We start from the raw sequence: 25543 nt of genomic DNA, 5'->3' as shown, positions 1-25543 counted from the left end.
TGAGTCCTTCGGGAGAAGGGCAGTATAAAAATCTAATAAAATAAATAAATAAATAAATAAGTCCTTAGTTTTTTCATAACTACAAAGCCAAATTTATATCCAACCTAGTGCTTTTAAAAATATACTCAAAAAGAGTTGCTCTTGGCATAATGTGATTGATAATACTGTTTGTAAGTGTTTCTTATATTATTTGGTTTTTCTTACATAAGCAGTTAATAATTGATATTAGATTTTTTTCAAATATTTTACTGTTGAAAAGATTTTTTTAATTTCTTCTGTTTCTAATAATTTTTAGCTCTAACAATTCTTCTATAACTTTGAATTTAACAATTTAATGTTGTTATTCTGACCCATTCTACCAAAATGAATACATGTCTGACATATTCATATATGCAAAATCATTAATCCACCACAGACATACACATATTGATTTAGCCTGATGACTGAAGTTCATTGTTTCTTTCCCCCTCCTCTTTGATAGTTAAACAAAGTTTTGCTGAAGCATTTTGTCCTGAAGATGTGCAGATACCTTGCCTACATTCTGACTCACCAAATTTGGTAATCTTCTTCTGATGTTGTATCATACTAAAAATTTCAAAATCCAGTTTAAATATCTGGCTGACTGTGCAACCACCAACAGCAATAACAATGGCTTTAATCTCTGTGTTACATCTTTTGTAAGGAGACTTTTCTATCTGCATTTTTCCTACTAACTAATTATGCTCCTGCTTGCAGGCCTCTAGAATCCTAACCTCACTTCATTGTCTGGGCATTCTCCAGAGCAAGGTTTTGTTGTTGAAAAAAATCTTTGGTCTCCCATACGAAAAGAAGTATTGACTCGAGAGATAGATAGATAGATAGATAGATAGATAGATAGATAGATAGATAGATAGATAGATAGATAGATAGACAGACAGACAGACAGACAGACAGACAGACAGACAGACACTGTAGATAGATAGATATCAATAGATATTATTTCATTAGTATTACTTATTAAATGTGATACTGCCAGATACTCTGATGAATCACAAAATAAAAGCATTTTAAAAAAACAAGGAGCAAAAAGATAGCAAAACTGAGCAACATTACTCAGAAGGAACTTCAAGCACCCTAGCCAAAAGTCTGCCCCCTCTGAAACTTCAATAAGATAGGAACCATTTGGGGGGCAGGGCAGGGTTGGAACTTCACTGGACAGAGAAGATTCGTTTTCAGGTACTGATGTTAGATGAAATGGAGTAAGAGCATTGTTGCCCAGGGCTCACCAGTGAATGTAAGGGTTAACATAAACATCAACTGATAATTTTTGCAATTGAACAAATTAATAATTCAGTGTCTCATTCTTTAAAACAGGGGTTCCTAACCTTTCGGACCTCAGGGACCACTAAATTCATAATTTTAAATCCCATGGACCACTAATATGATCTACTTAATGACTGGCTGGATGGGTGTGGCTAGGTGGTCACATGACTGAGTGGGCATGACCAACTTGATGTCACTCACGTCAAGGGCACCTCGCCGGCCTCTACTCATCCCTCCCATCCTAGCCACGGCTTCCCTGCTCACCTGGGCTCCTTAGGGCCCCAACAGGAAGTAGTTGTTGGAGCTAAGCAGTCGCTATGAGAAAGAGTTGGCAAAACAGCTCAGTTCAAATTGGATCTGACTGAGAAGGAGGCTCACTGAGGACTACGAGCATAGCTTTCCAAGCAGAGGGAAGACCTGCGGGACTGCAAGGCCAGGTACCGGCGCCTGGAGGCTCAGCGGGCTGAGATGGTCAGCCAGTTCCAGGCCATGATGCAATCCCACTGGAACAAGGTCCTCCAGCTCTTCGCCACCAGTGGCACTGCCCTCCAGCCTTCACCCAAAGCCCCAGCACCAGGAGACCCCAAGTCAGAATTTCTGCCCCCTCCAACCCGCACAAAAAGACCCCAAAGGGGGAGACTTTCTGCAGCAATACAAACATTCATTCTATGTATCCATCCCAGGGGCCGTGGTTAATCAGACCGTAATTAATCAATTAGTGCAATATAAAAAATGCAAATAATTTTTCTGCGTACCACCAGTGGTCCATGGACCACCAGTTGGTGATCGCTGCTTTAAATGGTATAAGGATTAGTAAAGATATGCAAAATATACCCACATTCTGAAGTTTTAATTGTGCTTACAGCTTTTTTTTTTTTTTTGTCAATGAATAGCATTACTTTACAATATTTGTTCCATTAAATGCATAAAGGTAGTTGAATTTCACGGATACCAGGTGAAAGGCTCAGCAGCTAGTGAGATGATGACAAGAGAACGCTGTGCGTATCACCGAAAGGATCCACAAAGTGACATGACCAGCTCTGAAAGTGCTTCAAAGGATGCATTCTTTTTCTTAGCGCAAGAACTGAACTGTCCTGGGGTGCCTGAGTTTGTTAAGGTAAGATTTCTGAGTTTGTTAAGGTAAGATTTTTAAATGTGCAAATTTTTTAATCTATGAAAAAGTCAGTGTTATAAAGGCTTAAAATACTGTATATAAAAGGAATAAATAAATATAAAAGGGGCCTCTTATGGGTCAACAGGCTAATGCAGTCTGTTATTAACACAGCTGCCTGCAATTACAATTACTGCAGGTTCGAGTCCCACAAGGCCCAAGGTTGACTCAGCCTTCCATCCTTTATAAGGTAGGTAAAATGAGGACCCAGATTGTTGGGGGGGCAATACAAGTTGACTTTGTATATAATATAAAAATGGATGAGACTATTGCCTTACACAATGTAAGCTGCCCTGAGTCTTCGGAGAAGGGCGGGATATAAATTCAAATAAAAATAAATAAATAATCATCACTATCAAAGAATTCATAAGATACGATAATGCTTGTAAGGATCAGATAGTTTAATTCCTCTCGGGGGGGGTGGGGAGAGATCTTTACAAATATTTTATGCTAACCAAATTCTTAAGAGAAATTACTGAGGCTCCCGTTTAGTGCCCTTGTTTTCTCTATTAATTTTTTGCCAAGCTAATATACAGCAATTTATGCCTAGAATTAATCCAAAAACCAATGTTACCCTGGAATGCATTAAATGTGTTTATTGGGGTGGGGGGTATTTATCCTTAGCCTCTAGGTTCAGAAGATGATCTCAATAACAGCGGAACCAAAACATTTAGAAATGAATTCAATGTTTTTGAAGAAAAAAGCAGTAATAAATTTTGTAAGTGGCTATCAATATGAACAATTAATGACCAAAATGTAGCTTTACTTTTCAACATTTTGTGTGTTTCTTCCTCTTAACAGTAACAAAGACTGCATCTTTTAAACCTCCAAGTCAGATTGTGACAAATTCTTCCTCAAATCTAGACTTCGCGAAGTCTGCTTCGGGGGATTTTAATAAGGTAATGACTGAGTGGTTCATTTTGTTTTATCATTATTCTGGTCAACAAAAGATTTACTACCACCGAACTGCCTTAATTCTAGACACTGCCAAGACATCCCATTAGGATCATATACTGTCCATAAATGTTAAAAGGTTTTTCCTCTCATTTTTTGAATAACATAATATTCTTCAAAAATATATTTTTCTCCCTTTTCTTTCTTAAAGGGTATTTCTCTTTCTGTAGAAAAGGAATATATGTATGTATTTATGTATCTACACACACACACACACACGCACGCATATGCATACATACATAAATGTATATACATAGAGAGATAGTAGTAATATTAAGAACACTGTTATGTACATCTGTTATTAATTTTGAATTAGAATTTATTTAGGTACTAAGTAAATATTAAAGTTCAGTTCATTGTTTTCTGTAAAATATGGGAATAAATGCTTATAGATGTAGTTATTTGTATCTATTTGTAACTATATATTTTTGCTTTTTACATTCCCTCTGTTCAGCTGTTATCAAAACAATGGGTTTCTTCACAGACTACTGGTTGTCACTTTTCCCCAACTCCAAATAGTAAAGAAATAATAGAAGAGCAGGAATTGCTGAAATCCAAAACTCATCCAGACTTGTATATGGATAATAAAAAAACCTTTTTCAGTAAGAAAGGTTTGATTGTTGATGATATAAATAACAGTTGTGCCAGATTTTTTTGAATGCTCCAGTTAGTGTTTGAGCATTCTTCTAGTTTGATCACTAACAAAATGTAAGTAATACATATTTTTAAAAATGTTGCTGATATTTCCTCCATCCCTGCCTATTTGCCGGGGTTCATGATTTTTCTGCTCATGAAAAGGAACTTCTGCGTCTCCTAATCTCTGTCAGTGCAACTTTTCATTTATGAGTTATTTTTTTACCCGTGAACAAAATAAATTTATTCATTCTTTAACTATCACATCCCAGTTATTTTCGATTTATGAAATAGGTATAAAAATTCAATATTAAGAAATGCAGACATACTGCAAAATATTTTGATGTCTTCCCAATTTATGATCTAATTGATCTTGTTTAGAGGTATAGCTAGGTTAATAAAAGTAACTAGGAACTAAATTTGACTTTCAAATAACAAAGACACGCTGTTATTATTTATTCTTATGAAAATTTCTCCTGTACTTTAAAGTTTTAACTATATTAGTTTTGAAGAATATAGTAGTTCCAAATTTTCAAGAGTATATATAACCAAAGTTTTAAGATCCTTTTCTTTAATAAAATCATTAGTGTAGTTTTATTGTAACCTTCCAGTAAGAAATACATTGTGCTGTATTAGTAATAACTGCTGTTGAGGTTTTGCTACTGAAAATACTTAGGGAAAGGCAGTCCATTCCAAAAAAATAATACTAATATTAATGCTTTATTATATTATCAGTAGAATTTTGTTTTCAAGTGTCTGCATACTATACCCTGTTTTATAGGAATGGGAGACTCCATGTATCCAGAAAGTGATATGTCTATCCTCTTACCTACTCTTGGAACACAAACTCCAGTTGTTCCTGGACTTGTAGATAATCTACTTTCTGATTTCCAGCTTTATTCCAGTGCAAAAATCTGTAAACAGATTCATCATCATTGTGGTTTCTCAGTAATCAATACATATAACAAGTCAGAAATGTTAGACCCTGAGGACAGGATGTGTAAAATTTTTGTGGGTGAAAAGTGCACAGGAGTAAGAGACAAGATAGCCCTACCGAATGCATTGCCTAATGTGTCCGAACAAAAGGAACAAAGCAAATGGCAGAAATATCACAACACAACTGGGTGTGATTTGAGATCCCAAAATAGCAACGAAGTGTCCATGGTTTCTGATATCAAAGCTGAGAATTTTTTAGGAATGTCATTAGAATACAGAAGAGAGAATCAGAGTAATGTCATCCATAAAAGGCCTCTGGACTCTGAGCATCTGGAGACAATAAAAAGCATGCTTTGTAAACAGCGGCAAAACTTTATCAGTCAAGATTCTGTTTCAGAAAGAAAGAAACTTTCCCTGCACTTAAATCAACACTTTTGCACTGAGGAAGTTCTAAGTGAGTTAGGTCACCTGAATTTCCCCAATATAACCAGAGATAGCAAGGTATGTAATTGTTTCCAATGTTAAGAAATGCTGCTAAATATTGTCCATCATGTGTACATGCAGATTAGTTTTGTTGTATGCGGCCTAATGTTTTCTCTTACAATTTTTTAACAAGGTTTTCAGGAATACTATGTTAACAGGTTTCAAAATATTTAAGTTTGATCATCTCATAATCATAGTTTATCAAATCAAGATATGTACAGTTCTTATTCATTCATGAAACCATGACACCTCCTTTTTCTGCAAACTATAAAGGAACATAAAGAACATTAAGAACATAAACTCTTAATTAAACTAAACCAGGGCACTATGGTTGCAAACCTCAAACAGGCCTGCATCTTCAGTCATTGTTTTAAATCCTTGAAGTGATTTTTATGGAACTCTACAAAATCAAGTTCTTATTTAAGATTACAATTTAGCACTCAAATAGATGTATTTTAAAAGACCCAGGTAAGATATGTAGTCATAAATACTGGAAGAATAGACATAGCCTTAATAAATGCTATATTCAGCGGTCTTAAATATAGGTAATCTCTGCATATGAGATTAGAAAAATGGAAATAGGAATTTGCTTATTTTGTTTTATAGGGCACTTCTGAACTGTATTTCCCTAGGGCAGATATGGTAAAGAATACTAATGTACCTAAACGACAACAACACATCCCAGTTGAATTTCAGTCTCCAGCACATTATAAGAATGTTTTTACTACTGCATTGATAGGTATGGTCCAACTTTTCATTTTAGTACTGGTACTCAAAATTAATAAATGGTTCTAAAAATGCACTGCAGTCAAGATTTTTGATTAGACTTCTCAAAATGTCAAATTTTATAGAACCAATGGGATTTCTAGCCTTTCTGCCTTATACAAAGTAATTATAGTTTGCAAAAGAAAAATTGCATACTAATTCTGTCCCTGTCTCTTACTTCCAAAGTCAATTAGTACCTTTCCTTTCGTTGACAGCATAGGAATCGTGTATGGTAGGCCATGTTTAGCACTAAAATGCTTGACAGATTTATTATTTTTTTATGAATGACAGTGAAATTAATAAATCCTTAGTTTTAAAGTTTTTAGTTTAGTTTTTTTCCCTTCCCTAGAGACATTATTAAACTGGAAAAGTACACTAGGTGTCTCAAGCAATTCAATATTACTTGATATGAAATGACATATTAACATGCATATTTTCCCACTAATTGCAAAACATCTCATATTTCCTATTTTTATGAAAAGAACATTTAAACATATTATTATTTGAACTATCAAAAAACCTACACAAAGCTCTTGGGAAAGTGGATATATCTTTCTATTCATCGGTGAAAGAAGGGCAACGAGATAATTCTGCGCCTCTCTGCAGCCACAAAATAGCAGCAAAGCTTGTTATGGTTAGAAAAGAAGGCCGAAATAAGGTACGTTGTTAGAGGTTGGTTAAAACACATTATTGGAATTTTTTAACCTTGGTTTTACTAGGATAGATATGAATGATGCATGCACTTGAATTTCATAGAGGTACATATTTTTGTGAAATTGCAAATTTGGCTTGTGTTTGGGGAATAAAATAATTTATTATACATTTTATCAGAATATTTACAGTAGCTGAAAAATACGGAAATTAATAACTATGACAAATATTTTGAGTATTTTTAATGGTAAGCTGCTGAAACAGCTCAGCTCTGTGCACACTAGGGAAAGGGCAATAGTTTCCCTTTTAATAGGACCCATTTATGATATTGAATGGCCAGGAATAGGATTCCTATGTATAACCTTTGTTTGTGTAAGTATAATAATTACTGTTGGGAGGTTTTGTCCCTGTGCAATTTTCTCAGGGAATATCATTTTTTAAAACTTGGCATTTCTTTCTTTAATAGAAAATAGTATTAACATAAGGGAGTCACTAAACAAAGTTAGCACCAGGGGAAAAATAAGTTTTTTTAAATAAATACCATGTACCAGCTCAATAATATGATGTTATACTTAGTTACAACTTTATACTGCAACCAAAAAGCCATATAACTCAAAACCAGGTTAACTGAATCAGCATCTTCTGAGAGATTTGTTATACAAACAAATTTTGACCAATAAAATTAAGCTTTTTCCTTCTCTCTCTCTCTCTCCCTGTACCTCCCCCCTCTCTCTTCGTCTCCCTCCCTCCCTCCCTCCTCTTTCTCTCTCTCTCTCTTCCTCTCCCTCCCCCTCCCTCTCTCTCTTGAAAATTAGTCAAGTTTTCTGCTCATCAGATTTATTTGCACATAGTTGCAACAGGCATAACACAAATTGATTTATTGTATGGCTTGTATTTTGATCCAGGGTCGTCTATTCTATGCTTGTGATGCTGCTAAAGCAGATCGATGTGATTTTTTTAAATGGCTTGAAGATGTAAAACCTGTACAGATGGAGAGTAAACCTGGTATTATACTTCATGATATAAAAAGTATTGGAACTTACCTCAGATGTCAAAGAATTTCTATCTATGAAGAATGCCAACTTCTAATAAGGTATGTTGAAATGTTAGATATACTTGAATAATAGTGTATACTGTAATTGAAAGGAAGCAATGTTAATAAATAATGAAGATAGTCTCTACAATACTTAAGTTTTCTTTAGAAAGAATTACTAAAAAAGTAATTAAAAAGTAAAAAAATAGTAATAATGAACCCAATATTACAAATTAATTTCAAGCAAACTAAGCAATTCTTTGGTCATGTTATTCCCCTTGCCAGATTTAGCACTTTCAATCGATATCTGTTACTGATATTAATATTGATACTAATGAAGAATTTATTCATTATTTTGAGTAATATTAAAGCTTGTGTCCCCAGTTTTATTTATTTATTTATTTCATCTATTTTTAGTATTTGCTTATAAAAGCAATAATATCAATTACAGGGTTCTTATATTTCATTTTTCCAGGAAAACGTTTGATACCCAAAGAAAACAATTTTGTAAGATGAAGAGATGTAATATGGCAAAGGCTAGCTTTGACTGTGATTCTAAGAGGAAATTATTTCTTAAACTGAACCGGAAGGAGCATTCCTCTGCATATAGCAAAGGTTGGTAAATTTGAAAATCTCTGAGACTAAAGAAAAATTACGTTACATTATGTTTTGTTACATAACATTATGTCACAACATATTTATTTGTTAACTACCGACTTAAGTCTAATGACTGGTGGCATTGTGCAAACAAAAATATACAAATAATAACATAAGAAATAATTTACAATGTAACAAGAATATACAAGTATAAAGAAACTCTTATACTGGAGTTAACAGTCTGGGCACTTGTATTCTGGGCTAGTTGGAGCTTCGAGGTTGTCTCCAAAGACAGCTCCATAGAGAGCACATTACAATAGGACACCAAATCTGGTGGTGATCAGGCTGTGAGTTACTGTTGCCGAGACATCTTGGAGTAGATAGGGCTACAATTGGTGTACTAGTCAATGTTGGGCAAAGGCCCATCCAGGCTTCTTTCTGCTGTTTGGCTGAAGCCCCAAGTCCAGAAGGAATCTTAAGTCACACATTTCTTTGGGGCCTTCCAGATGCCTTCTATGCATCTGGAAGGCATACCAGATGATTCTGGCATGCCTTCATCTCCTGTTGTATGTGACTGTTGAGGCAGGTCATTTATTACAATAAAATAATTACTGTAAAAAATGTAATAGATCATCAATAATGGATTGATGATTGATCAATTGATTTGAATTGATTCCTGTAGCTGTCCACAAAGCATCTGACTCAGTTCTGATGATACCAAGCTATGTATCTGACCAAATGATATTGTCGCAGTTTTGTCCCAGTGCCTGATTCTGTTGTGGTCTGGATGGGGAGGAATAGAGTTAAGCTCAACACTCAGCTATGCTGAATGGCTATGGGTCCATGAACTATCTGACTCTGAGGATTTTCTAAGTTTAGTTCTGGATGGATTGAACTCCCACAGACAGAACTGGTGTATAGTTTTGAGTTTTTCCTAGACCTGTAGCTCCTACTCAAAAAGTTGGCAGCTGTGGCCAGGAAAGTTTTTGCTTAGACTTATCTTTTGCACCTGTTGCCTTCTTACAGTCACTCTCCCTTAATCACCTCATGTATGGACTATTGTAATATGTTCTCTATGGGGCTACCTTTGAAGATCACTTGGAAGTTCTAGCTGGTTCAGTGTACAGCAAGAGTAGTGTTGGACATGTCTTTCCAAATTGTTTAAAATCTTCAAAAATGTGGCCTTAGAAATTTAAAGTATAGGTCTGTAAATAAATAAATATTATATTTTATGCAATATTTAACTTATATAGTGAAACAGTTGTTCATAATCAATTAAGTAATATATGTGATAAAATTTAAAATACCTCTCAGAGAATAGTTTTTCAAATAGCACTCTTAAGAATATGAAATTATTTAATATGAAAATAGATATTTGCCCAATGCGTTGCTGGTTAAGAGAAGGAAAAACACCAGGGTTTTTTCAACAAGAAGACATAGAAAATAAAAAAGGACAATAACTATTTTTCAGTTTCAATTGGAGCTTTACTTCTGAATTGCAAAATTGATTACTTGGTGTAACTTATGCAAATGTATGTACTATGTTGACAGATGATCTTTGGGTTGTTTCCAAGACTTTGACCTTTGAACCCTTGGACACTTTCATTGCATATAGTGTTTTTTTTGGACCATCCTCTAATAATGAAGTGGAGTTGGAGCCTCTTAATGGTTATAGCCCATCAAATTGGTGCTCAGATAGTAAGTTTCTGCTCAATGTTTTTTTTTTGTATAAGGTTTTAGAATAGATTATTTTTTTTAAAATGACTAACTCTCTAATATGCCAAAAAACAGAATTCCAACAGCTTTTACTAGAAAAATTATCATCGAATCTTTGAAAGACAGTGGGAAACCCTGTTCAGAGTAAGTTGGAAAATCTAAATAGCCAAAATATTTTACTTATCCACAGAATATTTTGCTGCAACTGAAATGTGTTTGCTTGAAAATTATTTTAATTCACAGTCAGCTTGAGAAAGTTAAATATTTTCACAATTTTGATTAAACTCAAAGCATAATATATACACTTTGAAAAGATTAGTGGGAAAACAGAGCTAGAGTAAAGGGAATGGATTGAATTGAAACCCAATTACCTGCTTTTCTTACAGAATCATTTACATGGTATGTGAAGCGATGGGAAAAAATCCAAATATATCCTTGTTAAACAGACAAAATTAGATAATTATAAAAATAATAATTTTAAAAATTTCTTCAGTTTCAGGGAACAACAGAGGAATGGGGATTTTTTTAGAAGCAGGTCATTTCTGAAAATTTTTGCTTTGAGTGCAAGGAAATATATAACACTCCCTAACTAATCCACGAGTCTTGAAACAAATTAGATTATATCTCCCCATGCCTATTATTTACCTAAAAACTATTGTTCAATTGATATTGTCATGCATACTACCGTAGTGTCTTGTCTTTGTGGACTTAAGATTCAAATGTGTTTTATCCAAGTTCATCTCTAATTATCTATTTCTTATTATATTTTCTTTCTTAGTGATTGTTCATGCCTTGTTTGTGTGTAATGCTAGCAGTGAACTCACAAATTTGAGAAATATACAGGAAAATGTCAGTTCAATCACTTTGCCAATCATGCAACATCTACTTACAAAGTAAGTATGATACTATCTTTTAAAAACAGAAACAGATTTGTACATTCATTGATATATATACATTTGAATTATTTGACTGGAAATACATTTTAAATCTAGTGCTAAGTTCTAAATAGGTTAAATTTTCTCTTTTCTTGTATTTTTAGGAAAGAATTATTTCCAAAATCCAAAGAAAGAAAGCAAAAGTTTAAACCACCAGCTCTAAATACAAGTGCAATAAAATCTGAAGCTTTCAGCCCAGAAATAGTTATAAATCTTGCTGATAAAATTATTCAAGCTTTTCAGCTAAATAAAGATCAGGCTACAGCAATGATGCAGATCGGTGCCATGATGACATCTCAAGAAATAAACACAGAAACAGGAAAGCATCCGATGTTTCCAATAACAATAATACATGGTAAATTATTTCACAAGAGCTTCATTTTTTTATTTTTTTATTTTGCTCCTCCAGTCCTATATTCCAGAGTTCCCCAATGTTTCCAGCTTTGGAAGGAGGATGGTTCATGCAAGGGGCCGTGAAGCGTGTATGCAACTCCATTTGCACAAGCAGTGTGCATGCATGCACGCTGTTCACTTAAATGGAGCGTGCATGCTTCTTGGCTGTTTCCTCCATCCAATTGCAAACCCTTCACAGCTCACAGGTTGGGGACCCCTGCTATATTCAATCCATATTTTAAATGAACCTTTTTTTTCAGGATTTCAATTTATATTTCTTTTTTTACTATTATCAACTATTTATATTCAAACTTTTGAACTGTATACAGTACTAGATTTATGATGTGGGCTTCAAAATTTTTAGCAAAGGGTTCTCTGCCCGGTTGCTGCTGGGCATGGGCTAGTCGGCCTCCTGCACCATGATGGGTGGGGGAGCGTTTTTGCTCTTCCCGGGCTCTGGAGGCTGTCCTCGAGCCTCCGGGAGGATGAAAACGGCCTCGCCAGGTTCTGGAGGCCCTCTGGAGGCTAGAAACGGGTCCATTTCTGGCCTTCCTGAACTTCCGGTAGGCCTGTTTTTCATCCTCCCTGAGCTTCCCTGTGTGCCCTGCACTTACCTGCATCCAAAACGGGACGTGTGGGGACTTCTAGGAGGGGCGGGGTGGGGAGCCAGCCAGGAATGCGATTTGTGGGTTCTCCGAACTGCACAGAATCTTAGCTATAGGTTCTCCTGAACCCCTGCGAACCCCCAGCATCCCACCCCTGGGTATATTCCATCGCGCAGCTTCCCATTTACCCCAGCAAATCTACTCTGGAAGGTTAGGATTTTGCCATGAGCATATTTGGGGTATGCAAAAGTGTGCAATAGGGAGGAAACTAAGAATTTTATTTAGGTTTATTTATGAAGCTTTATACTGAATAGGTTTTCTGTGCAATCTATTTCAATATCCACTGACATACAGGTTAAATAAAAATATACCTTCTACCTACATAGAATTAGGAGAGAATAGTATCTGAATCATCTCACTATTCTAGCATAAATTCCAGGTTTAATAACAGCCATAAATCAAGGACCACCTTTATTGCAATCATAGCATTAATCAGCTTTCTACTCTAATTCTAATATTACATTTTAGCTAATTACTAGCTGAATTGTACATACAGTACACTATATTGTATATACAGCTAAGAATGCTTGGTTTGTTTTCTCATGATGAATGTTTGATTTCTCTAACCTCCTTAATGCTCAGCCCAGTTTCAAAGAAAACACCTGTTTGAAAAAATACTACACAATATGTTTGATTCTGTAGATGTACTTAATTTATTAAACTCCACATGTAGGTGTATTTGGATCCGGAAAAAGCTTATTGCTGGCTATTGTTATTTTATTCCTCATACAAATATTTGAACTCCACGAAGCAGCTAATGGCAAACGGTCAGTGCCATGGAAAATATTGGTTTCTTCCTCCACCAATGTTGCTGTAGACAGAATACTATTGAGGTTAGTAATTTAGAAAGCATGCTCAAATTGTTTCCATAAAATATGTTTTCCCCCAGTAATAATGTATATAATGTGCATATAATTAATCTTGATACGCTCTTCTGTTTTTGCAAACTAATCAAATGCAGTTTTTTTCTTTTGTTTTTCATTTTTCTTCTGGGTAGCAACCTAAAATGTTATTTTGGTGAATTCTAAAAGCACTTTCTAATCAAACTTTCACATTTATGAAAATGCTCGTAAATACTAGTTTAGTCTAAGGGTATAAAACATTTTAAAGGCTTATAGCTGATCATAATCAATTTAGAAAAACTGAAAAATGAAAAGAATGTTACTGGAGGTTCTTTGGAATCTTGCAATTCTATGAACATCTATTGAAATTTGAACCAAACTCTGCCTCAAGAGCAGTTTTCTGAGTCTCCTCTTTTAACTATTTATCCTTGCCACATAGTGACAAAATGATTAATGTAGCAAGTTTCTACCCAAATTCCTCCAATTCATAGTCCTTTTGCAGAGTAGAAGGAGCACTAATATGCCTCTGTCCCTGAAGCTGAAGCACTCAGTGAAAAGAGTTACCACTCAAATGGAGAAAAACTGTTTATATATGTCCCTTTGCTGTCCTGAGGCAATTTGGTGTAGTGGTTAAGGCATCAGGCTAGAAATCAGGAGACTGTGTTTTAGTCCTGCTTCAGGAACAAAGACAGTTGGGAGACCAGTTGGGCCGGTTATTCTGTCTCAGGAAGGAGGCAATGGTAAACTACTTCCATAATCTTGCCAACAAAACTGCATGGTAATTGCCAGTAATCAAAGGTACACACACAAAAGCCACACTTTCTGAGCCCTTGTAATTTGTTAAGGATATCCCAGTGTGATAGCTTCAGATTTGCACATGAACATTTCAATTTCAAAATTGAAATGACCATGACAAAATATAAATGAAAGGATCAATTATTTCTTTCAAATAATGAATTATTGTTTATTTCAGCCTACTAGACATTGGATTTGAAGACTTCATTAGAGTGGGAAGCATTAAAAAAATTGCAAAGCCAATACTTCCTTACAGGTAACTTGCTTAAAATGTTTAACCAGATCCAAGAGTCATCTGTGGGTCTACGAGGAGCCTTTGATCAAACAGGAGTTTGTGTAGAGCAGGGCTGTCAAACTTGCGGCCTCCAGGCCAGATGTGTCACGCGCTGGCCACACCAATTTAGCGAACGGGGGTAGTTGCAATAAGTCATGTGACAATGCCATGATGACGTGAATTTGATACCCCTGGTGTAGAGGCACAAGCATATGGCACAAGAGAGCCATATAAGCAGCTGTCACAGTTGTGTGACTTTTTTTAAACTACAGGAAGCTAGGTGGAAATTCAAAATAATTTTTAGCAACTTATATAGTTAGAATTATTCCTGTATTGCTTTCATCATAAAATATTTTTCTAGATTCATTTACTATTACTCCCTATCCTCCAAAGCCAACATGGGATAAGTGAATACAGTTTTTATTAAAGGATGTAAGTCATTTCTAAGTATTGGAAAGTAGAGGACATAAATTATCAAAATAAGCACTTGAAATGGATTCTTAAAAAGGTTGAGGTGTTGAGTACTTCTATATTATTGTGTTATAAGACATTTTATTTTTCAGATCTTTTTAAGAAGTCAGATGAATTTTTATATGGTTTTATTCTTAACTGCTTTGTTTGGTCATTTAAAATTTATTTTTATAAGCTACTCTGGAAGAAACTGGTGTAAAATGTTCATTTTAAAACAAATATATGAGCTGCTTAGAATCATGTGTTTGAGATAGTCAGCCCAATAAATCTAATAAGTAAATAAATTTTTGCTGGCTACTATCTGTGCAAAATGTTTGAATGCACTCATATATGAACAAGTAAGGTCTAACGTAGGCTGCTGCTTATAATTTATTATTTGGGAATAAATATACTTTTTTACACAAGGCTCATTCAGACTAGATAATCCCTTCTGTTCTTTATTCCATAAACAATATGCTATGCTACCTTTTGTGGCATGGGTGACTGGCATCTTCTCTTAGATTTCAGCTTCTACCTAAAGTAGAAGCAGCAGTCTTTTGTGCAGAGAGATCTTTTCATTAGTAAACTATTCCATTCAGTATTATTCCCTAAAAAAATGCAATATGTTAAAGCTTGCATGCTGACTCAGGATCTGAAAATGAACAGCTGAAAGAATTACTTGCCTTGATGAAGGAGGATTTAAGCCCAGTGGAAAAAATGTATGTGAAGAAGACTATTGAGCAACATAAACTAGGTACCAATAAAGCTTCCCTGAGAAAGGTAATGATGAAGTGTATTTGTATGTGCCAATAAGTAGCATAGATTTTTTTTATTATTGTTAAAGTATGTTTAGATGTTCCAGTTAAGTAATACAATGTGGCATACAAAAATCATAAAAAGAATCAACAGTAAAGCCATCTAGCTTAAAGCCAATGGAATAGTAAGAATACAGCTAAATCTCATGTAAAAAGACAGGCTGGAAATGTAAATTCCTGAGTGAAAAATCATATAGTCAGTTATTAAGAAAGTGAGGGAGCTGTTAGCATTTCCTTTTTGGAAACAGTTAATTGGACTCTTGCCCCCGTTTGTGCATTGATAGTGAAATGGAATATAAATGGTGTAAAGATAATTAACTATCACTTTTATGGATTTTAATGTTGGAACTGTAGACTTAGTAGATATAACTCAATAGTACTACAAATGAATAATTTGGACAGGTATTATGATGAACCTCTTTGGGAACTATGAAAATTACAGGCAAAAATTAGAATTATTTGAATATAATATGTTTTATTGTGACAAAATAATTTTCTTTCTGCCAATGTTAATAAGAAGCTGCTCTGGGAATGGGACAACTTGCTGCGGCCAACTTGCTGCGGCCAACTCGCTGCAGGACAACTTGCTGTGGGACAATTTAACAATTCTATTTAATCATTTAAAATAAATAAAAAATAGTTAATTTTTTGCCATTCACATTTTATTCTGTCCCTCCTTTTCCATCCTTTCTTTAATGATTTATTCCACCATTTCTTTGGTATTAGTGTAACTCTTGTCCAGCAGTGAGTTGTCCTGTGACAAGATGGCCATGGCAAGTTGTCCTGCAGCAAGTTGACCGTGGTGAATTGTCATAGACCTGGAAGCTAAATACATATAATGTATTTCAATGTATTATTATTATACATATAATGTATTTCAACTATATTATTAAGTAAAATAATGTTAATTCCTAGTAAACACTTTTTCTTAATGCACGTACATCTTGATTTTTTTAAATATTGTTTTTGTTAAACCATTTTCTTCATTTTACATCACAATTTCCATCTTTGCAACTTGATTTAAGGCCACAATTCACCGTGGTAATCTAGCTAGTTGGTAAGTGAGTCATGCCCAATTTTTACAACTTTTTTGCTACAGTCATTAAGCGAGTCACATAGTGATTAAGGAAATCTGACTTCCCCCATTGGTTTTGCTTGTTAGCTAAGAAGGTTCCAAATGTTGATCGCATAACCCCAGGATGCTGTAACTATCATAAATACATGCTGGTTGTCAAACATACAAATTATGCTCACATGATCGCGGGGATACTGTGAGAGGGTCCTAAGTGCACATTCTAATCATAAATAACTTTTTTTCAGCACTGTCGTAACTTCACATAGTCACTAAACAAATGACCGTAAATCGAGGACCATCTGCTGAATTTGGAAAATGCATTTAGTGGGTTTTTTTTTAATGTGAAGCAAATTATTGTAAAAATGAATGTTTAAGAAATACAGTAGCTTTTAAGGTTAACAGACTAATGAGGGGAAGGTGTCCACTAAAACAAGAGTCCCCCAAAATTTCCAGCTTTGCAGATTGGCTGGGCGGGGCAGGAGGAGAGGGGATACTGTAATGCTTGGATTGCTGTAATGCTCTCTACATGGGGCTCCCCTTGAAGTGCACTCGGAGGCTTCAGTTAGTCCAGAATGCAGCTGCGCGGGTGATAGAGGGAGCTACACGTAGCTCCCATGTAACACCGATCCTGCGCAGGCTGCACTGGCTGCCTGTGGCCTTCCGAGTGCACTTTAAGGTGTTGGTTATGACCTTTAAAGCGCTCCATGGCTTAGGACCTGGGTACTTACGGGACCGCCTTCTGCTACCACATGCCTCCCACCGACCCGTACGCTCCCATAGAGAGGGACTTCTCAGGGTGCCGTCCGCCAAACAATGCCGGCTGGCGGCCCCCAGGGGAAGGGCCTTCTCTGTGGGGGCGCCCACACTCTGGAACGAGCTTCCCCCGGGTTTACGTCAATTACCTGACCTTCGGACATTTCGTCGCGAACTGAAGACACATCTCTTTATTCGCGCGGGGCTGGCTTGAATTAGATTTAATGTGAAATTTTATCAATTTTTTAAACGGGGTTTTTTAGTATGGAAATTCTTAATTTCAGGCTAATTTAAATAATTTTTTTTAAACGGTATTTTAATCTGTATATTGTATTGTTTTATCTTGCCTGTACACCGCCCTGAGTCCTTCGGGAGAAGGGCGGTATAAAAATCAAATAAATAAAATAAATAAATAATAGTTCCACATGAGCTTGCCTGCTACTCACGCACCTGAAATATGGACAAACTCATTTCCGGTTTGTCCATATTTGACCATTAAATTCAAAATCATTAAATTTGACCATTAAATTCAAAATCCAGTAAACTACTGCCCTTTAAATCGAGCATTTATCATTATTACGAAAAAGACTAGGCTATAAAGTAATCAATAATTTTTATTGAAATACGTTAGTGGAACATCAGATGAATAAACTGAACATGCAGTTACTTGTATTTTTAGACCTTGCATGTTTTACTAATTTTTCAAAGCAAACTTCAAGCATAGGGGTAATAGAATCAGCATCATGGGGGTCATGTTTGTTCATTAGGTTTCATTATAAATTTGATTTTTTTTATTGGTTGCACAATTTTTGAGTATAAACACATTCAATTACCAAATAAAGAAATTGAATTTTGGTTGTACAACTTGTGGTTCATTATTTGTATACAGATGGTTTTATGTTTCCTCTATTGATACAGGTGAGGGTTGTGGGATCTACCTGTGCTGCCTGCTCATTTCCATGCATGAAAAGTCTTAAGTTTCCTATAGTGATTCTAGATGAGTGTAGTCAAATGACAGAACCATCCTCTCTGCTCCCTATTGCAAGGTATGCCATCAGTTTACTTTGTAATTAGCAGTTTACTTTGTTTACTTTGTAGCAGTAAATTACTTTGTAATTAGCTGTCAATTAGCAATTGTTCAAACTTACAACAGACTTCCCCAGGACCACATATAATCCAGATTTAACATTTCAATGAACAGTGCCCCTCCCCCCCGCCCCGTCACATAATCATATTTTGAGCACTCAGCAACTACCCTGCATTTAGGGCTGTTTACAGTATCCCATGCAGCGGTGAAATCAGCCCAGTTCTATCTGGATCGCCGAACCAGTAGTGCTGGCGGCGGGAAGCTCCGCCCACCCACCAGGATGTCATTACGTCTTGGTTTTTTACCCTCTGCACATGTTCAGAAGGCTCTGTGCATGTGCAGAAGAAGTATGTACATAGCGCACGCGCATACCCATTCCCGAACCGGTAGCAAAGGTAAGTGGATTTCACTCATGATCCCATGATCACATGACCATGATGTACAATTTTTTTTTTGCAGGAACCATTTACTTCCAGTTTCTAACAAAATCTGCAAAATCCAGACAATAGATTCACTGAAGAATCATTGCATTCACTTAATGACTGCCACAGAAAAAGATTGCAAAATTGACTTAGGGATGTAATTCCAAGCTCAATTATGATAATAAATTGTGTTCTATCAATAATTAAATTCAGGTATACTGATTGTTTAACTTATGAAGTAAGTTGTTTTAAGATGTAAACAAGAAAACATTTTATAACCAACTAATATAATTCTTATTATTGCAAGAACTCAATGACCAGCCTTGTAACTAAATTCTCAAAATGGAGTAGGGAATTGCGATAGCATAGATGATAGCAAGAATGGCTGTGTGAACTGATCTCAATTATTTATAAAGTTTTAAATATAATATATTATTTAGAAAACTAAAGCTGAACTAGTGAAAGAAATGTTCCAAGTATGGTGAAGACAGCCAGTTGAGAAACTCTTATAATTCCAGAATTGGGTCTTAGCAAGATATTGTTTATCTTCAAGAAACTGGAATCTTTTTTTCCAAAGATTCTTGTTGAATCAGTTTGCTTTTAGCTGCTAGTCCAGGCAAATCCAGAGGAATGGCTATTTTTATTCCCCCAAAAGATCTGATTAAGGTAAATTTATACATCCCAAGGTTCAGTATATTGTTGTTAAGGGTGTAATACAACAGAGACACCTTACATTAGGTCACTTTCAAGTAACATTTTTTCCTACACACACCTTAATATTATCCAAGGATATAAATATTAATATTAAGAGAGAATAAATATTGGCCAAGCATTAGAACTGAATTCGCAATGAAAGCCAATTCAAAGAGCGTTTTTGTATAAATACAAAAATTACAATATATATTTGCTTTAAAAGACAAGCTTATTGAGAACAAGTAATCAATTAGTAGGTTATACTTTACATCCTGCTGGCGAAATATTAAATATTGAAAGACAGATAATATTTTAATATATTTTTATTTGGGCCTCTATATTAACAACAGTTTTATACCATGCTCCAAGTTTTCTTGAATTTTATGATGTGAAAGAAATTTAAAGATAATTAACTGTTTTTAGCACACAGGTCTGAAGCCTAGCACAAGTTTAAACTGCATAGCAAGTAAACAGCTCTGTATTACCAGTTATAGTTTACAAGGAAGTTGGTCAGGCTATCTATTTTGTCGTTTGACATTTTTTGGCCCAACACTATGGTTTATATGATATATGGTTGCCTTTTACTGAAAGAAAATTTCCCATTTTTTAAGTTTAATATGTGATGGCCAGAAATGTGTTTTCGTTTATAGTTTTGAATGTGAAAAGCTGGTTCTTGTTGGAGATCCTAAGCAGTTGCCACCTACCATTCAAGGGTCTGAAAGTGCACATGACAATGGTTTGGAACAAACACTCTTTGATCGACTCTGTTTGATGGTTTGTACTTCTAATATCTAGAGGTATAGAGACTTGTTTTTTTAATTTTAAAAATATTTAGAGCCTAGAAAGTGAGTCAAAATCTTATAAATCAAAATGTTGCTTTCTTAAATGTTATATGCCCTGTTTATGAAAATATTTAGTACATACTCGGTAGATATTTCTACTGTACAGAATACATATCAGATAGAATACACGTGACAGATCAGATGTCCATCATGAATAGACATTCATATAGAAGATTATCATAAGGACTAGATAACTATCTTCTCTAAAAGTGCTTCTATGAAGAATTAGTGGTGCAGTTAAAGTAATGCTTCTATTAGAATGTTTCTAAAAATCACTCCTAAAAGAATAAACCATATTTTGCAGATTTCTGAATCAGGCAGGATCAGTTTCAGTATCTGCGTTGAATCAGTAAGGCTAGTGTACAATTTTCACAAATACTAGTGCTTCTTTAATTTTTAAAAATGTTTTTATCAAATAACATTCCTTTTTTAGATCTTTGAAGTAAGATATTTTGTAGCCTACAAGCTTGGCTGGCATATTTGGTCACATTTGTAGATAAGATGAAACTATTATGGTTTATTTCCTCAAAGGGTGGGTTTTGCAATTTCTTCTTCCTTTATTAAAATAGAAAACATACAAACACAGTCCAAATGTTGCTGATTAATAATCTGACAAGACAGTTGCTACAAGGAAAATATTCACAAATTACAAATAAAAAGATAGTATATAAATATATTTAGAAAAACAAAACAAAGGTATGTGACCAAATTATCTTACTTCTTTGCTGAAAAAAAACCCAGTTTAAACATCATAAGAAAAATCCACATTTCAAGTTTGCAGGTAGATTTAGCCTTCTGAGTGCATAAAAAAATTACCTCAGTTTTCCATAGCTATGGATAAAGGGTTTATAACTCTTTGTATACTGAAACATTTTATAAACCAAGTATATTTTCACCAGTAACAGTTATATAGAATTAGGTTAATAATCTTATTTATAGCAGATGTGATGATATCATGACAGCCCTAAAACTATGAATTAGTATTCCAGTTCATGGCAGCAAGGATTTTATAACCAATTTACATATTTTCTGAAATAATCAGTGTAGAATAAAATGACTGTTCCTTATGACCACTTTTGTGAAATTCTTTTCTGTAATGACACAATGGTCTGAAATCTGTCTCTGATAAAATTCCTAAGCATTTTAAATGATTGGATTTACATTTTTTAAAAATTACAGTATTTGTCCCATGACACAGAAGACTTAATATTTTCCTAATGTATATTTTAATAACTATTTGTCTTATTATCCTTATATTGTTACATATGTCTTATAACAAAAAGCCTGACATAAAAAGAAATCTCAATATTGTGTTATTATACATTAAGAGTTTATATGTTAGGCATTGGGATCATTCTTCAAGTTGCAGCATAGACTATTTATTCAAATCTATATGCAAGACCCTGGTTAATTAACAGCACTAATTTGATGGTAGATAAGAGTCAAAGGAATTCAAGAGGGGGGCAGCAATGCAAGGACTCTAAAGTAGTGATGTGCCTAATTTCACCCCCTCTCAGCTCTGCCTGCTATTTTCCTACATTATATTGTATAATTGATAACATTAGTTATTTAATAGTGCTTACCATTATTTTTGCTCTCTTTTTCTCCTTGCTATAATCACAGGGATATGCACCTATATTACTTAGAACACAGTATCGTTGTCACCCTGTTATTGCTGCTATAACTAATGAGCTATTTTATGAAGGAATTATGTTGAATGGGATTTCTGAAGCAGATCGAAGTCCTCTCTTGGACTGGCTACCAACACTGTGTTTTTATAATGTTAATGGATCAGAACAAGTAAGTATTGCATTAATTGAAGATAATGGTGTAGAATTAAGAACTTGTGGTTTTCATGTTCTTTTATAAACCAATTGTTAATTAGTACAATTGCGGAGGCTACGGCCTACGTGGAGGAACACAAAGCCCTCCTGGAATCAGAGGACCCAGGAATTGAAGAAGGGGAGGTTATAGACCATGGGGCGGAGGCGGCTGCCGCTGTTGCGGCCCTGGAGTTGGGTCAGGCTGAACCCAGAGTTCTGAGATCCAAAACTAGGAAGTGATAAAGATATTTGGTATTGTGTTGGTTTTCCTTATTCTCTTTTGTACGATATTCTGTTTATTCTTGACCCTTCTTTATTGCGTATGTAAGATTTGTAAACTTATCTACTTCGTGTCACCTGCTTGCCATATGGCTGTTGTATGTGTTAAAAAATCTGAGTAAAATTCTTATCTTGAATAAGAAAAATGAAAATTTACCATACCTGATATGTATTTGTATAAACCTTTTTTGACCAATAAAAACTTTTTGAACAAAAAAAAAACAAAAAAAAAAACCAATTGTTTAGGACAGAAATTGTAGAAGAGATATCCACGAAGTAATTGTATCCTCAGCATAACATATCCATGGAACTTCTCCATTTCATACACTCATGGCTAAAATCCGGACAAATGAGCTTCTTCCTAGAGTGTGCTCTCAGTCTCATTTGATTGAGCATTCCAGTGGCAGACCTATGATAAATGTAACTTGATAAAAAGTCTTAAATTAATAGTACCACATTTCATTATTCTATCAAACAATCATATCACTGACTTTTTTCCATTATATAACTAAAAAAAAAAATCTGTTTTCTAGATTGAGGCAGACAACAGTTTCTACAATATGGCAGAATCGTTTTTCATTGTCAAATTAATACAGTCACTAATTGCCAGTGGAGTGGATGGATCTATGATTGGGGTAATAACTCTCTACAAATCCCAAATGAGCAAGGTATGTTTTAGTCACCAAAACAATTCCAATGGTTTTGGATATCATTTATTCGATTATTTTTCAAACAAAAAATCCTCAGTTTCATTATCCTTTAAACTAATTATCAGAGATGATTCTATTTAAAATACACTATAAATTAAACTAATTAAACATTATTGAACAAATTTATAGTTCAGTAATGGGATGGCTTACCTCAATTTTGAATGTACTGCTTCTCCCATAACCATAATTTTTTTCATTAATATTTGTATTTTTTAGGTTTTTTTTTTAATTCAAGCTGCTCCAATGGTAGATATTTTATGACTATCATTAAGCTTTGTATCATTAAGTGTTAAATTTGTACCCTTTGACTATCATTAAGTGTTGTAAGTGTGGTACCTTGATGAAGGTATCTTTTCTTTTATGTACACTGAGAGCATATGCACCAAGACAAATTCCTTGTGTGTCCAATCACACTTGGCCAATTCTATTCTATTCTATTCTATTCTATTCTATTCTACTCTACTCTATTCTATTCTATTCTATTCTATTCTATTCTATTCTATTCTATTAAGAGCATATATCATTGCCTATAATTTTATTTTATTCAATCTTATACAAAGCTGTAGACGGTCATGGATTTCATTTGTTTCTGTTTGCAGATCCGTAACTTGTTTGGTGCTATACACATGGATGCTGCTCAAATAAAGACTGTCCAGGTGTCTACAGTAGATGCTTTTCAGGGAGCAGAGAAAGAAATAATTGTTTTATCTTGTGTAAGGACGAGACAAGTTGGCTTCATAGATTCAGAAAAGAGAGTGAATGTGGCTCTGACTAGAGGAAAGAGACATTTATTTATAGTAGGAAATCTAAACTGTTTAAGAAAGAACAAATTATGGGGAAGTGTTATTCAGCATTGCACAGGTAAGATATTTTAAAATATAAATTACTCATGTGTTTATTCATTGTACTTATAGTCTGCCTGTTCTTTGAAATGCAAGAAAGGAGAGAAACCCCTTCAATATTATTGTTGACATAGTCTGATTAGAGAGGGAATGGCAGGGCTAAAATTTCCTTCAAGATTTTTGATCCACCAGAGACTTGACCCAAGCTCTCTAGTGCTCAGGGTGATACCCTTACAACAGTTTACATCTTGGCAGACTGGTGAGGAAGAGGGGATGGTTCTGTGAGAGCGGCAGGCGCGTACATGGGCACATGCAACTCCATTTGTGCGAGCAGAGGGCACATGCGCCCATCACTCACATAAATAGAGCTGTGCACATGCAGGCTTGCCCATCACTTGCGTGGGTTGGGGACCCCTGCTTTACAACTTTAAATTGTCTGTCTTTAATGTCATCACTATATCAAGCAGATCTATCATGTACATAGGCCCAGTGTGTTTAAAGTTTAATTGCTAATACATAAATATACTATTCTGCTATTTATAGGGAGAAAAAATGGATTACAACATGCTAACCAATGTGAGCAACAACTGAATGATATTGTTAAATCTTATTTTGAGAGAAAGATGGAAGAAGAAACCATCAAGAAAAAGAAAAAATATAAAAATGAATTAGTTTCTCAAAAAACAAACACATAAATACACTGAATTATATCAATGATTTCATCTTGAATATAAAAAATTACAGTTTTTATATTTTTAAGTGCCTCCAGTAATACTGTTACATGCATTAATAGTTTTTTTAAAAGTTTAAATATGTAATATAATATATTAAATATAATAAGTTTATAACAAGGTAATTTCTAATGAAAGCTAACTTACTAGGAACTGTACATTTCATGACAACAAACTTTTTCTTTATACACAGCTGTTTTAATTCTTGAACTGCTCTATAAATAACCATGGCATTAAATAAACTCCTATTTAAAATATTTCTCAAGGATTTTTTAATAGGATATAAATGTATTCATAAATAATGGATTACAGTTTTCACTCACTCATTCGTTCATTGGCATCCTTCAGTCTCAAAAGACTATGGTATTGTGCTCTGGAAAGAGGTCCTAAAACAGCATCTACCCCCAATTTGAGGCCAATTTGAGAGAAGCAATCCCTTCCACACTGAGGGCAGATACATTCTGTCCCCCACCCAGCCCCCAGATTTTGCTGGTTCCGGGACTGCCTCTTTGCCTCAGCCTCCTGAACAAATATCTCTTCGAATTGGAGAAGGCCATGCTGTGCCTTTAGCTGGGCCATGCTGTGCCTTTAGCCTCCAAGCTGAACAATCAGAGGTCAAGGTTTCCCATTCGTTAATGTCCATTCTCAAGGCCTTTAGATCCCTCTTGCAGATATCCTTATATCGCAGCTGCGTTCTCCCTCTGAGGCGCTTTCCCTGCACTAATTCTCCATACAGGAGATCTTTCAGAATCCGACCATCAGCCATTCTCACAACATCCCCAAGCCAGCGTAGACGTCGCTGGTTCAATAGTGTATACATGCTAGAAATTCCAGCACGTTCCAAGACTGTGCTATTTGGAACTTGTCAGGCAGGTA

The 25543-nt window shown here is 34.9% G+C and overlaps 2 protein-coding genes across 6 annotated transcripts in view; both read left to right on the top strand.

Annotated features, from left to right (window-relative positions):
• Positions 1-24915, top strand: part of ZGRF1 (zinc finger GRF-type containing 1) — a 36588-nt gene extending 11673 nt beyond the window's left edge. For 3 of the 5 annotated variants that reach the window (XM_058193204.1, XM_058193203.1, XM_058193206.1), the window contains 21 exons: positions 482-558; positions 2234-2419; positions 2613-2663; positions 3098-3191; positions 3275-3372; positions 6086-6218; positions 6727-6902; positions 7801-7988; positions 8404-8543; positions 10077-10223; positions 11020-11134; positions 11281-11531; positions 12908-13067; positions 14050-14127; positions 15228-15375; positions 18157-18284; positions 20091-20214; positions 21906-22082; positions 22918-23052; positions 23694-23955; positions 24480-24915. In XM_058193204.1, coding sequence (XP_058049187.1) covers positions 482-558; positions 2234-2419; positions 2613-2663; positions 3098-3191; positions 3275-3372; positions 6086-6218; positions 6727-6902; positions 7801-7988; positions 8404-8543; positions 10077-10223; positions 11020-11134; positions 11281-11531; positions 12908-13067; positions 14050-14127; positions 15228-15375; positions 18157-18284; positions 20091-20214; positions 21906-22082; positions 22918-23052; positions 23694-23955; positions 24480-24631 — 3020 coding nt within the window. In that variant the 3' untranslated portion in view covers positions 24632-24915. The remainder of the gene's footprint in view (positions 1-481; positions 559-2233; positions 2420-2612; positions 2664-3097; positions 3192-3274; positions 3373-6085; positions 6219-6726; positions 6903-7800; positions 7989-8403; positions 8544-10076; positions 10224-11019; positions 11135-11280; positions 11532-12907; positions 13068-14049; positions 14128-15227; positions 15376-18156; positions 18285-20090; positions 20215-21905; positions 22083-22917; positions 23053-23693; positions 23956-24479) is intronic. The other 2 variants (XM_058193207.1, XM_058193208.1) reach the window with 2 other exon arrangements.
• Positions 4092-6105, top strand: LOC131203224 (protein ZGRF1-like). The gene has a single exon (XM_058193209.1). The coding sequence runs from the start codon at positions 4844-4846 to the stop codon at positions 5519-5521; it is 678 nt and encodes a 225-aa protein (XP_058049192.1). The 5' UTR covers positions 4092-4843; the 3' UTR covers positions 5522-6105.
• Positions 24916-25543: the final 628 nt, after the last annotated feature.

Source organism: Ahaetulla prasina, chromosome 8, assembly GCF_028640845.1.
Source record: "Ahaetulla prasina isolate Xishuangbanna chromosome 8, ASM2864084v1, whole genome shotgun sequence".
NCBI lineage: Eukaryota > Metazoa > Chordata > Lepidosauria > Squamata > Colubridae > Ahaetulla > Ahaetulla prasina.
This window is presented reverse-complemented; position numbering and strand designations above follow the sequence as displayed.

Bases quoted from the DNA above. Each gene is read 5' to 3' on its own strand.
- LOC131203224 (XM_058193209.1), top strand. From the start codon at position 4,844: ATGGGAGACTCCATGTATCCAGAAAGTGATATGTCTATCCTCTTACCT.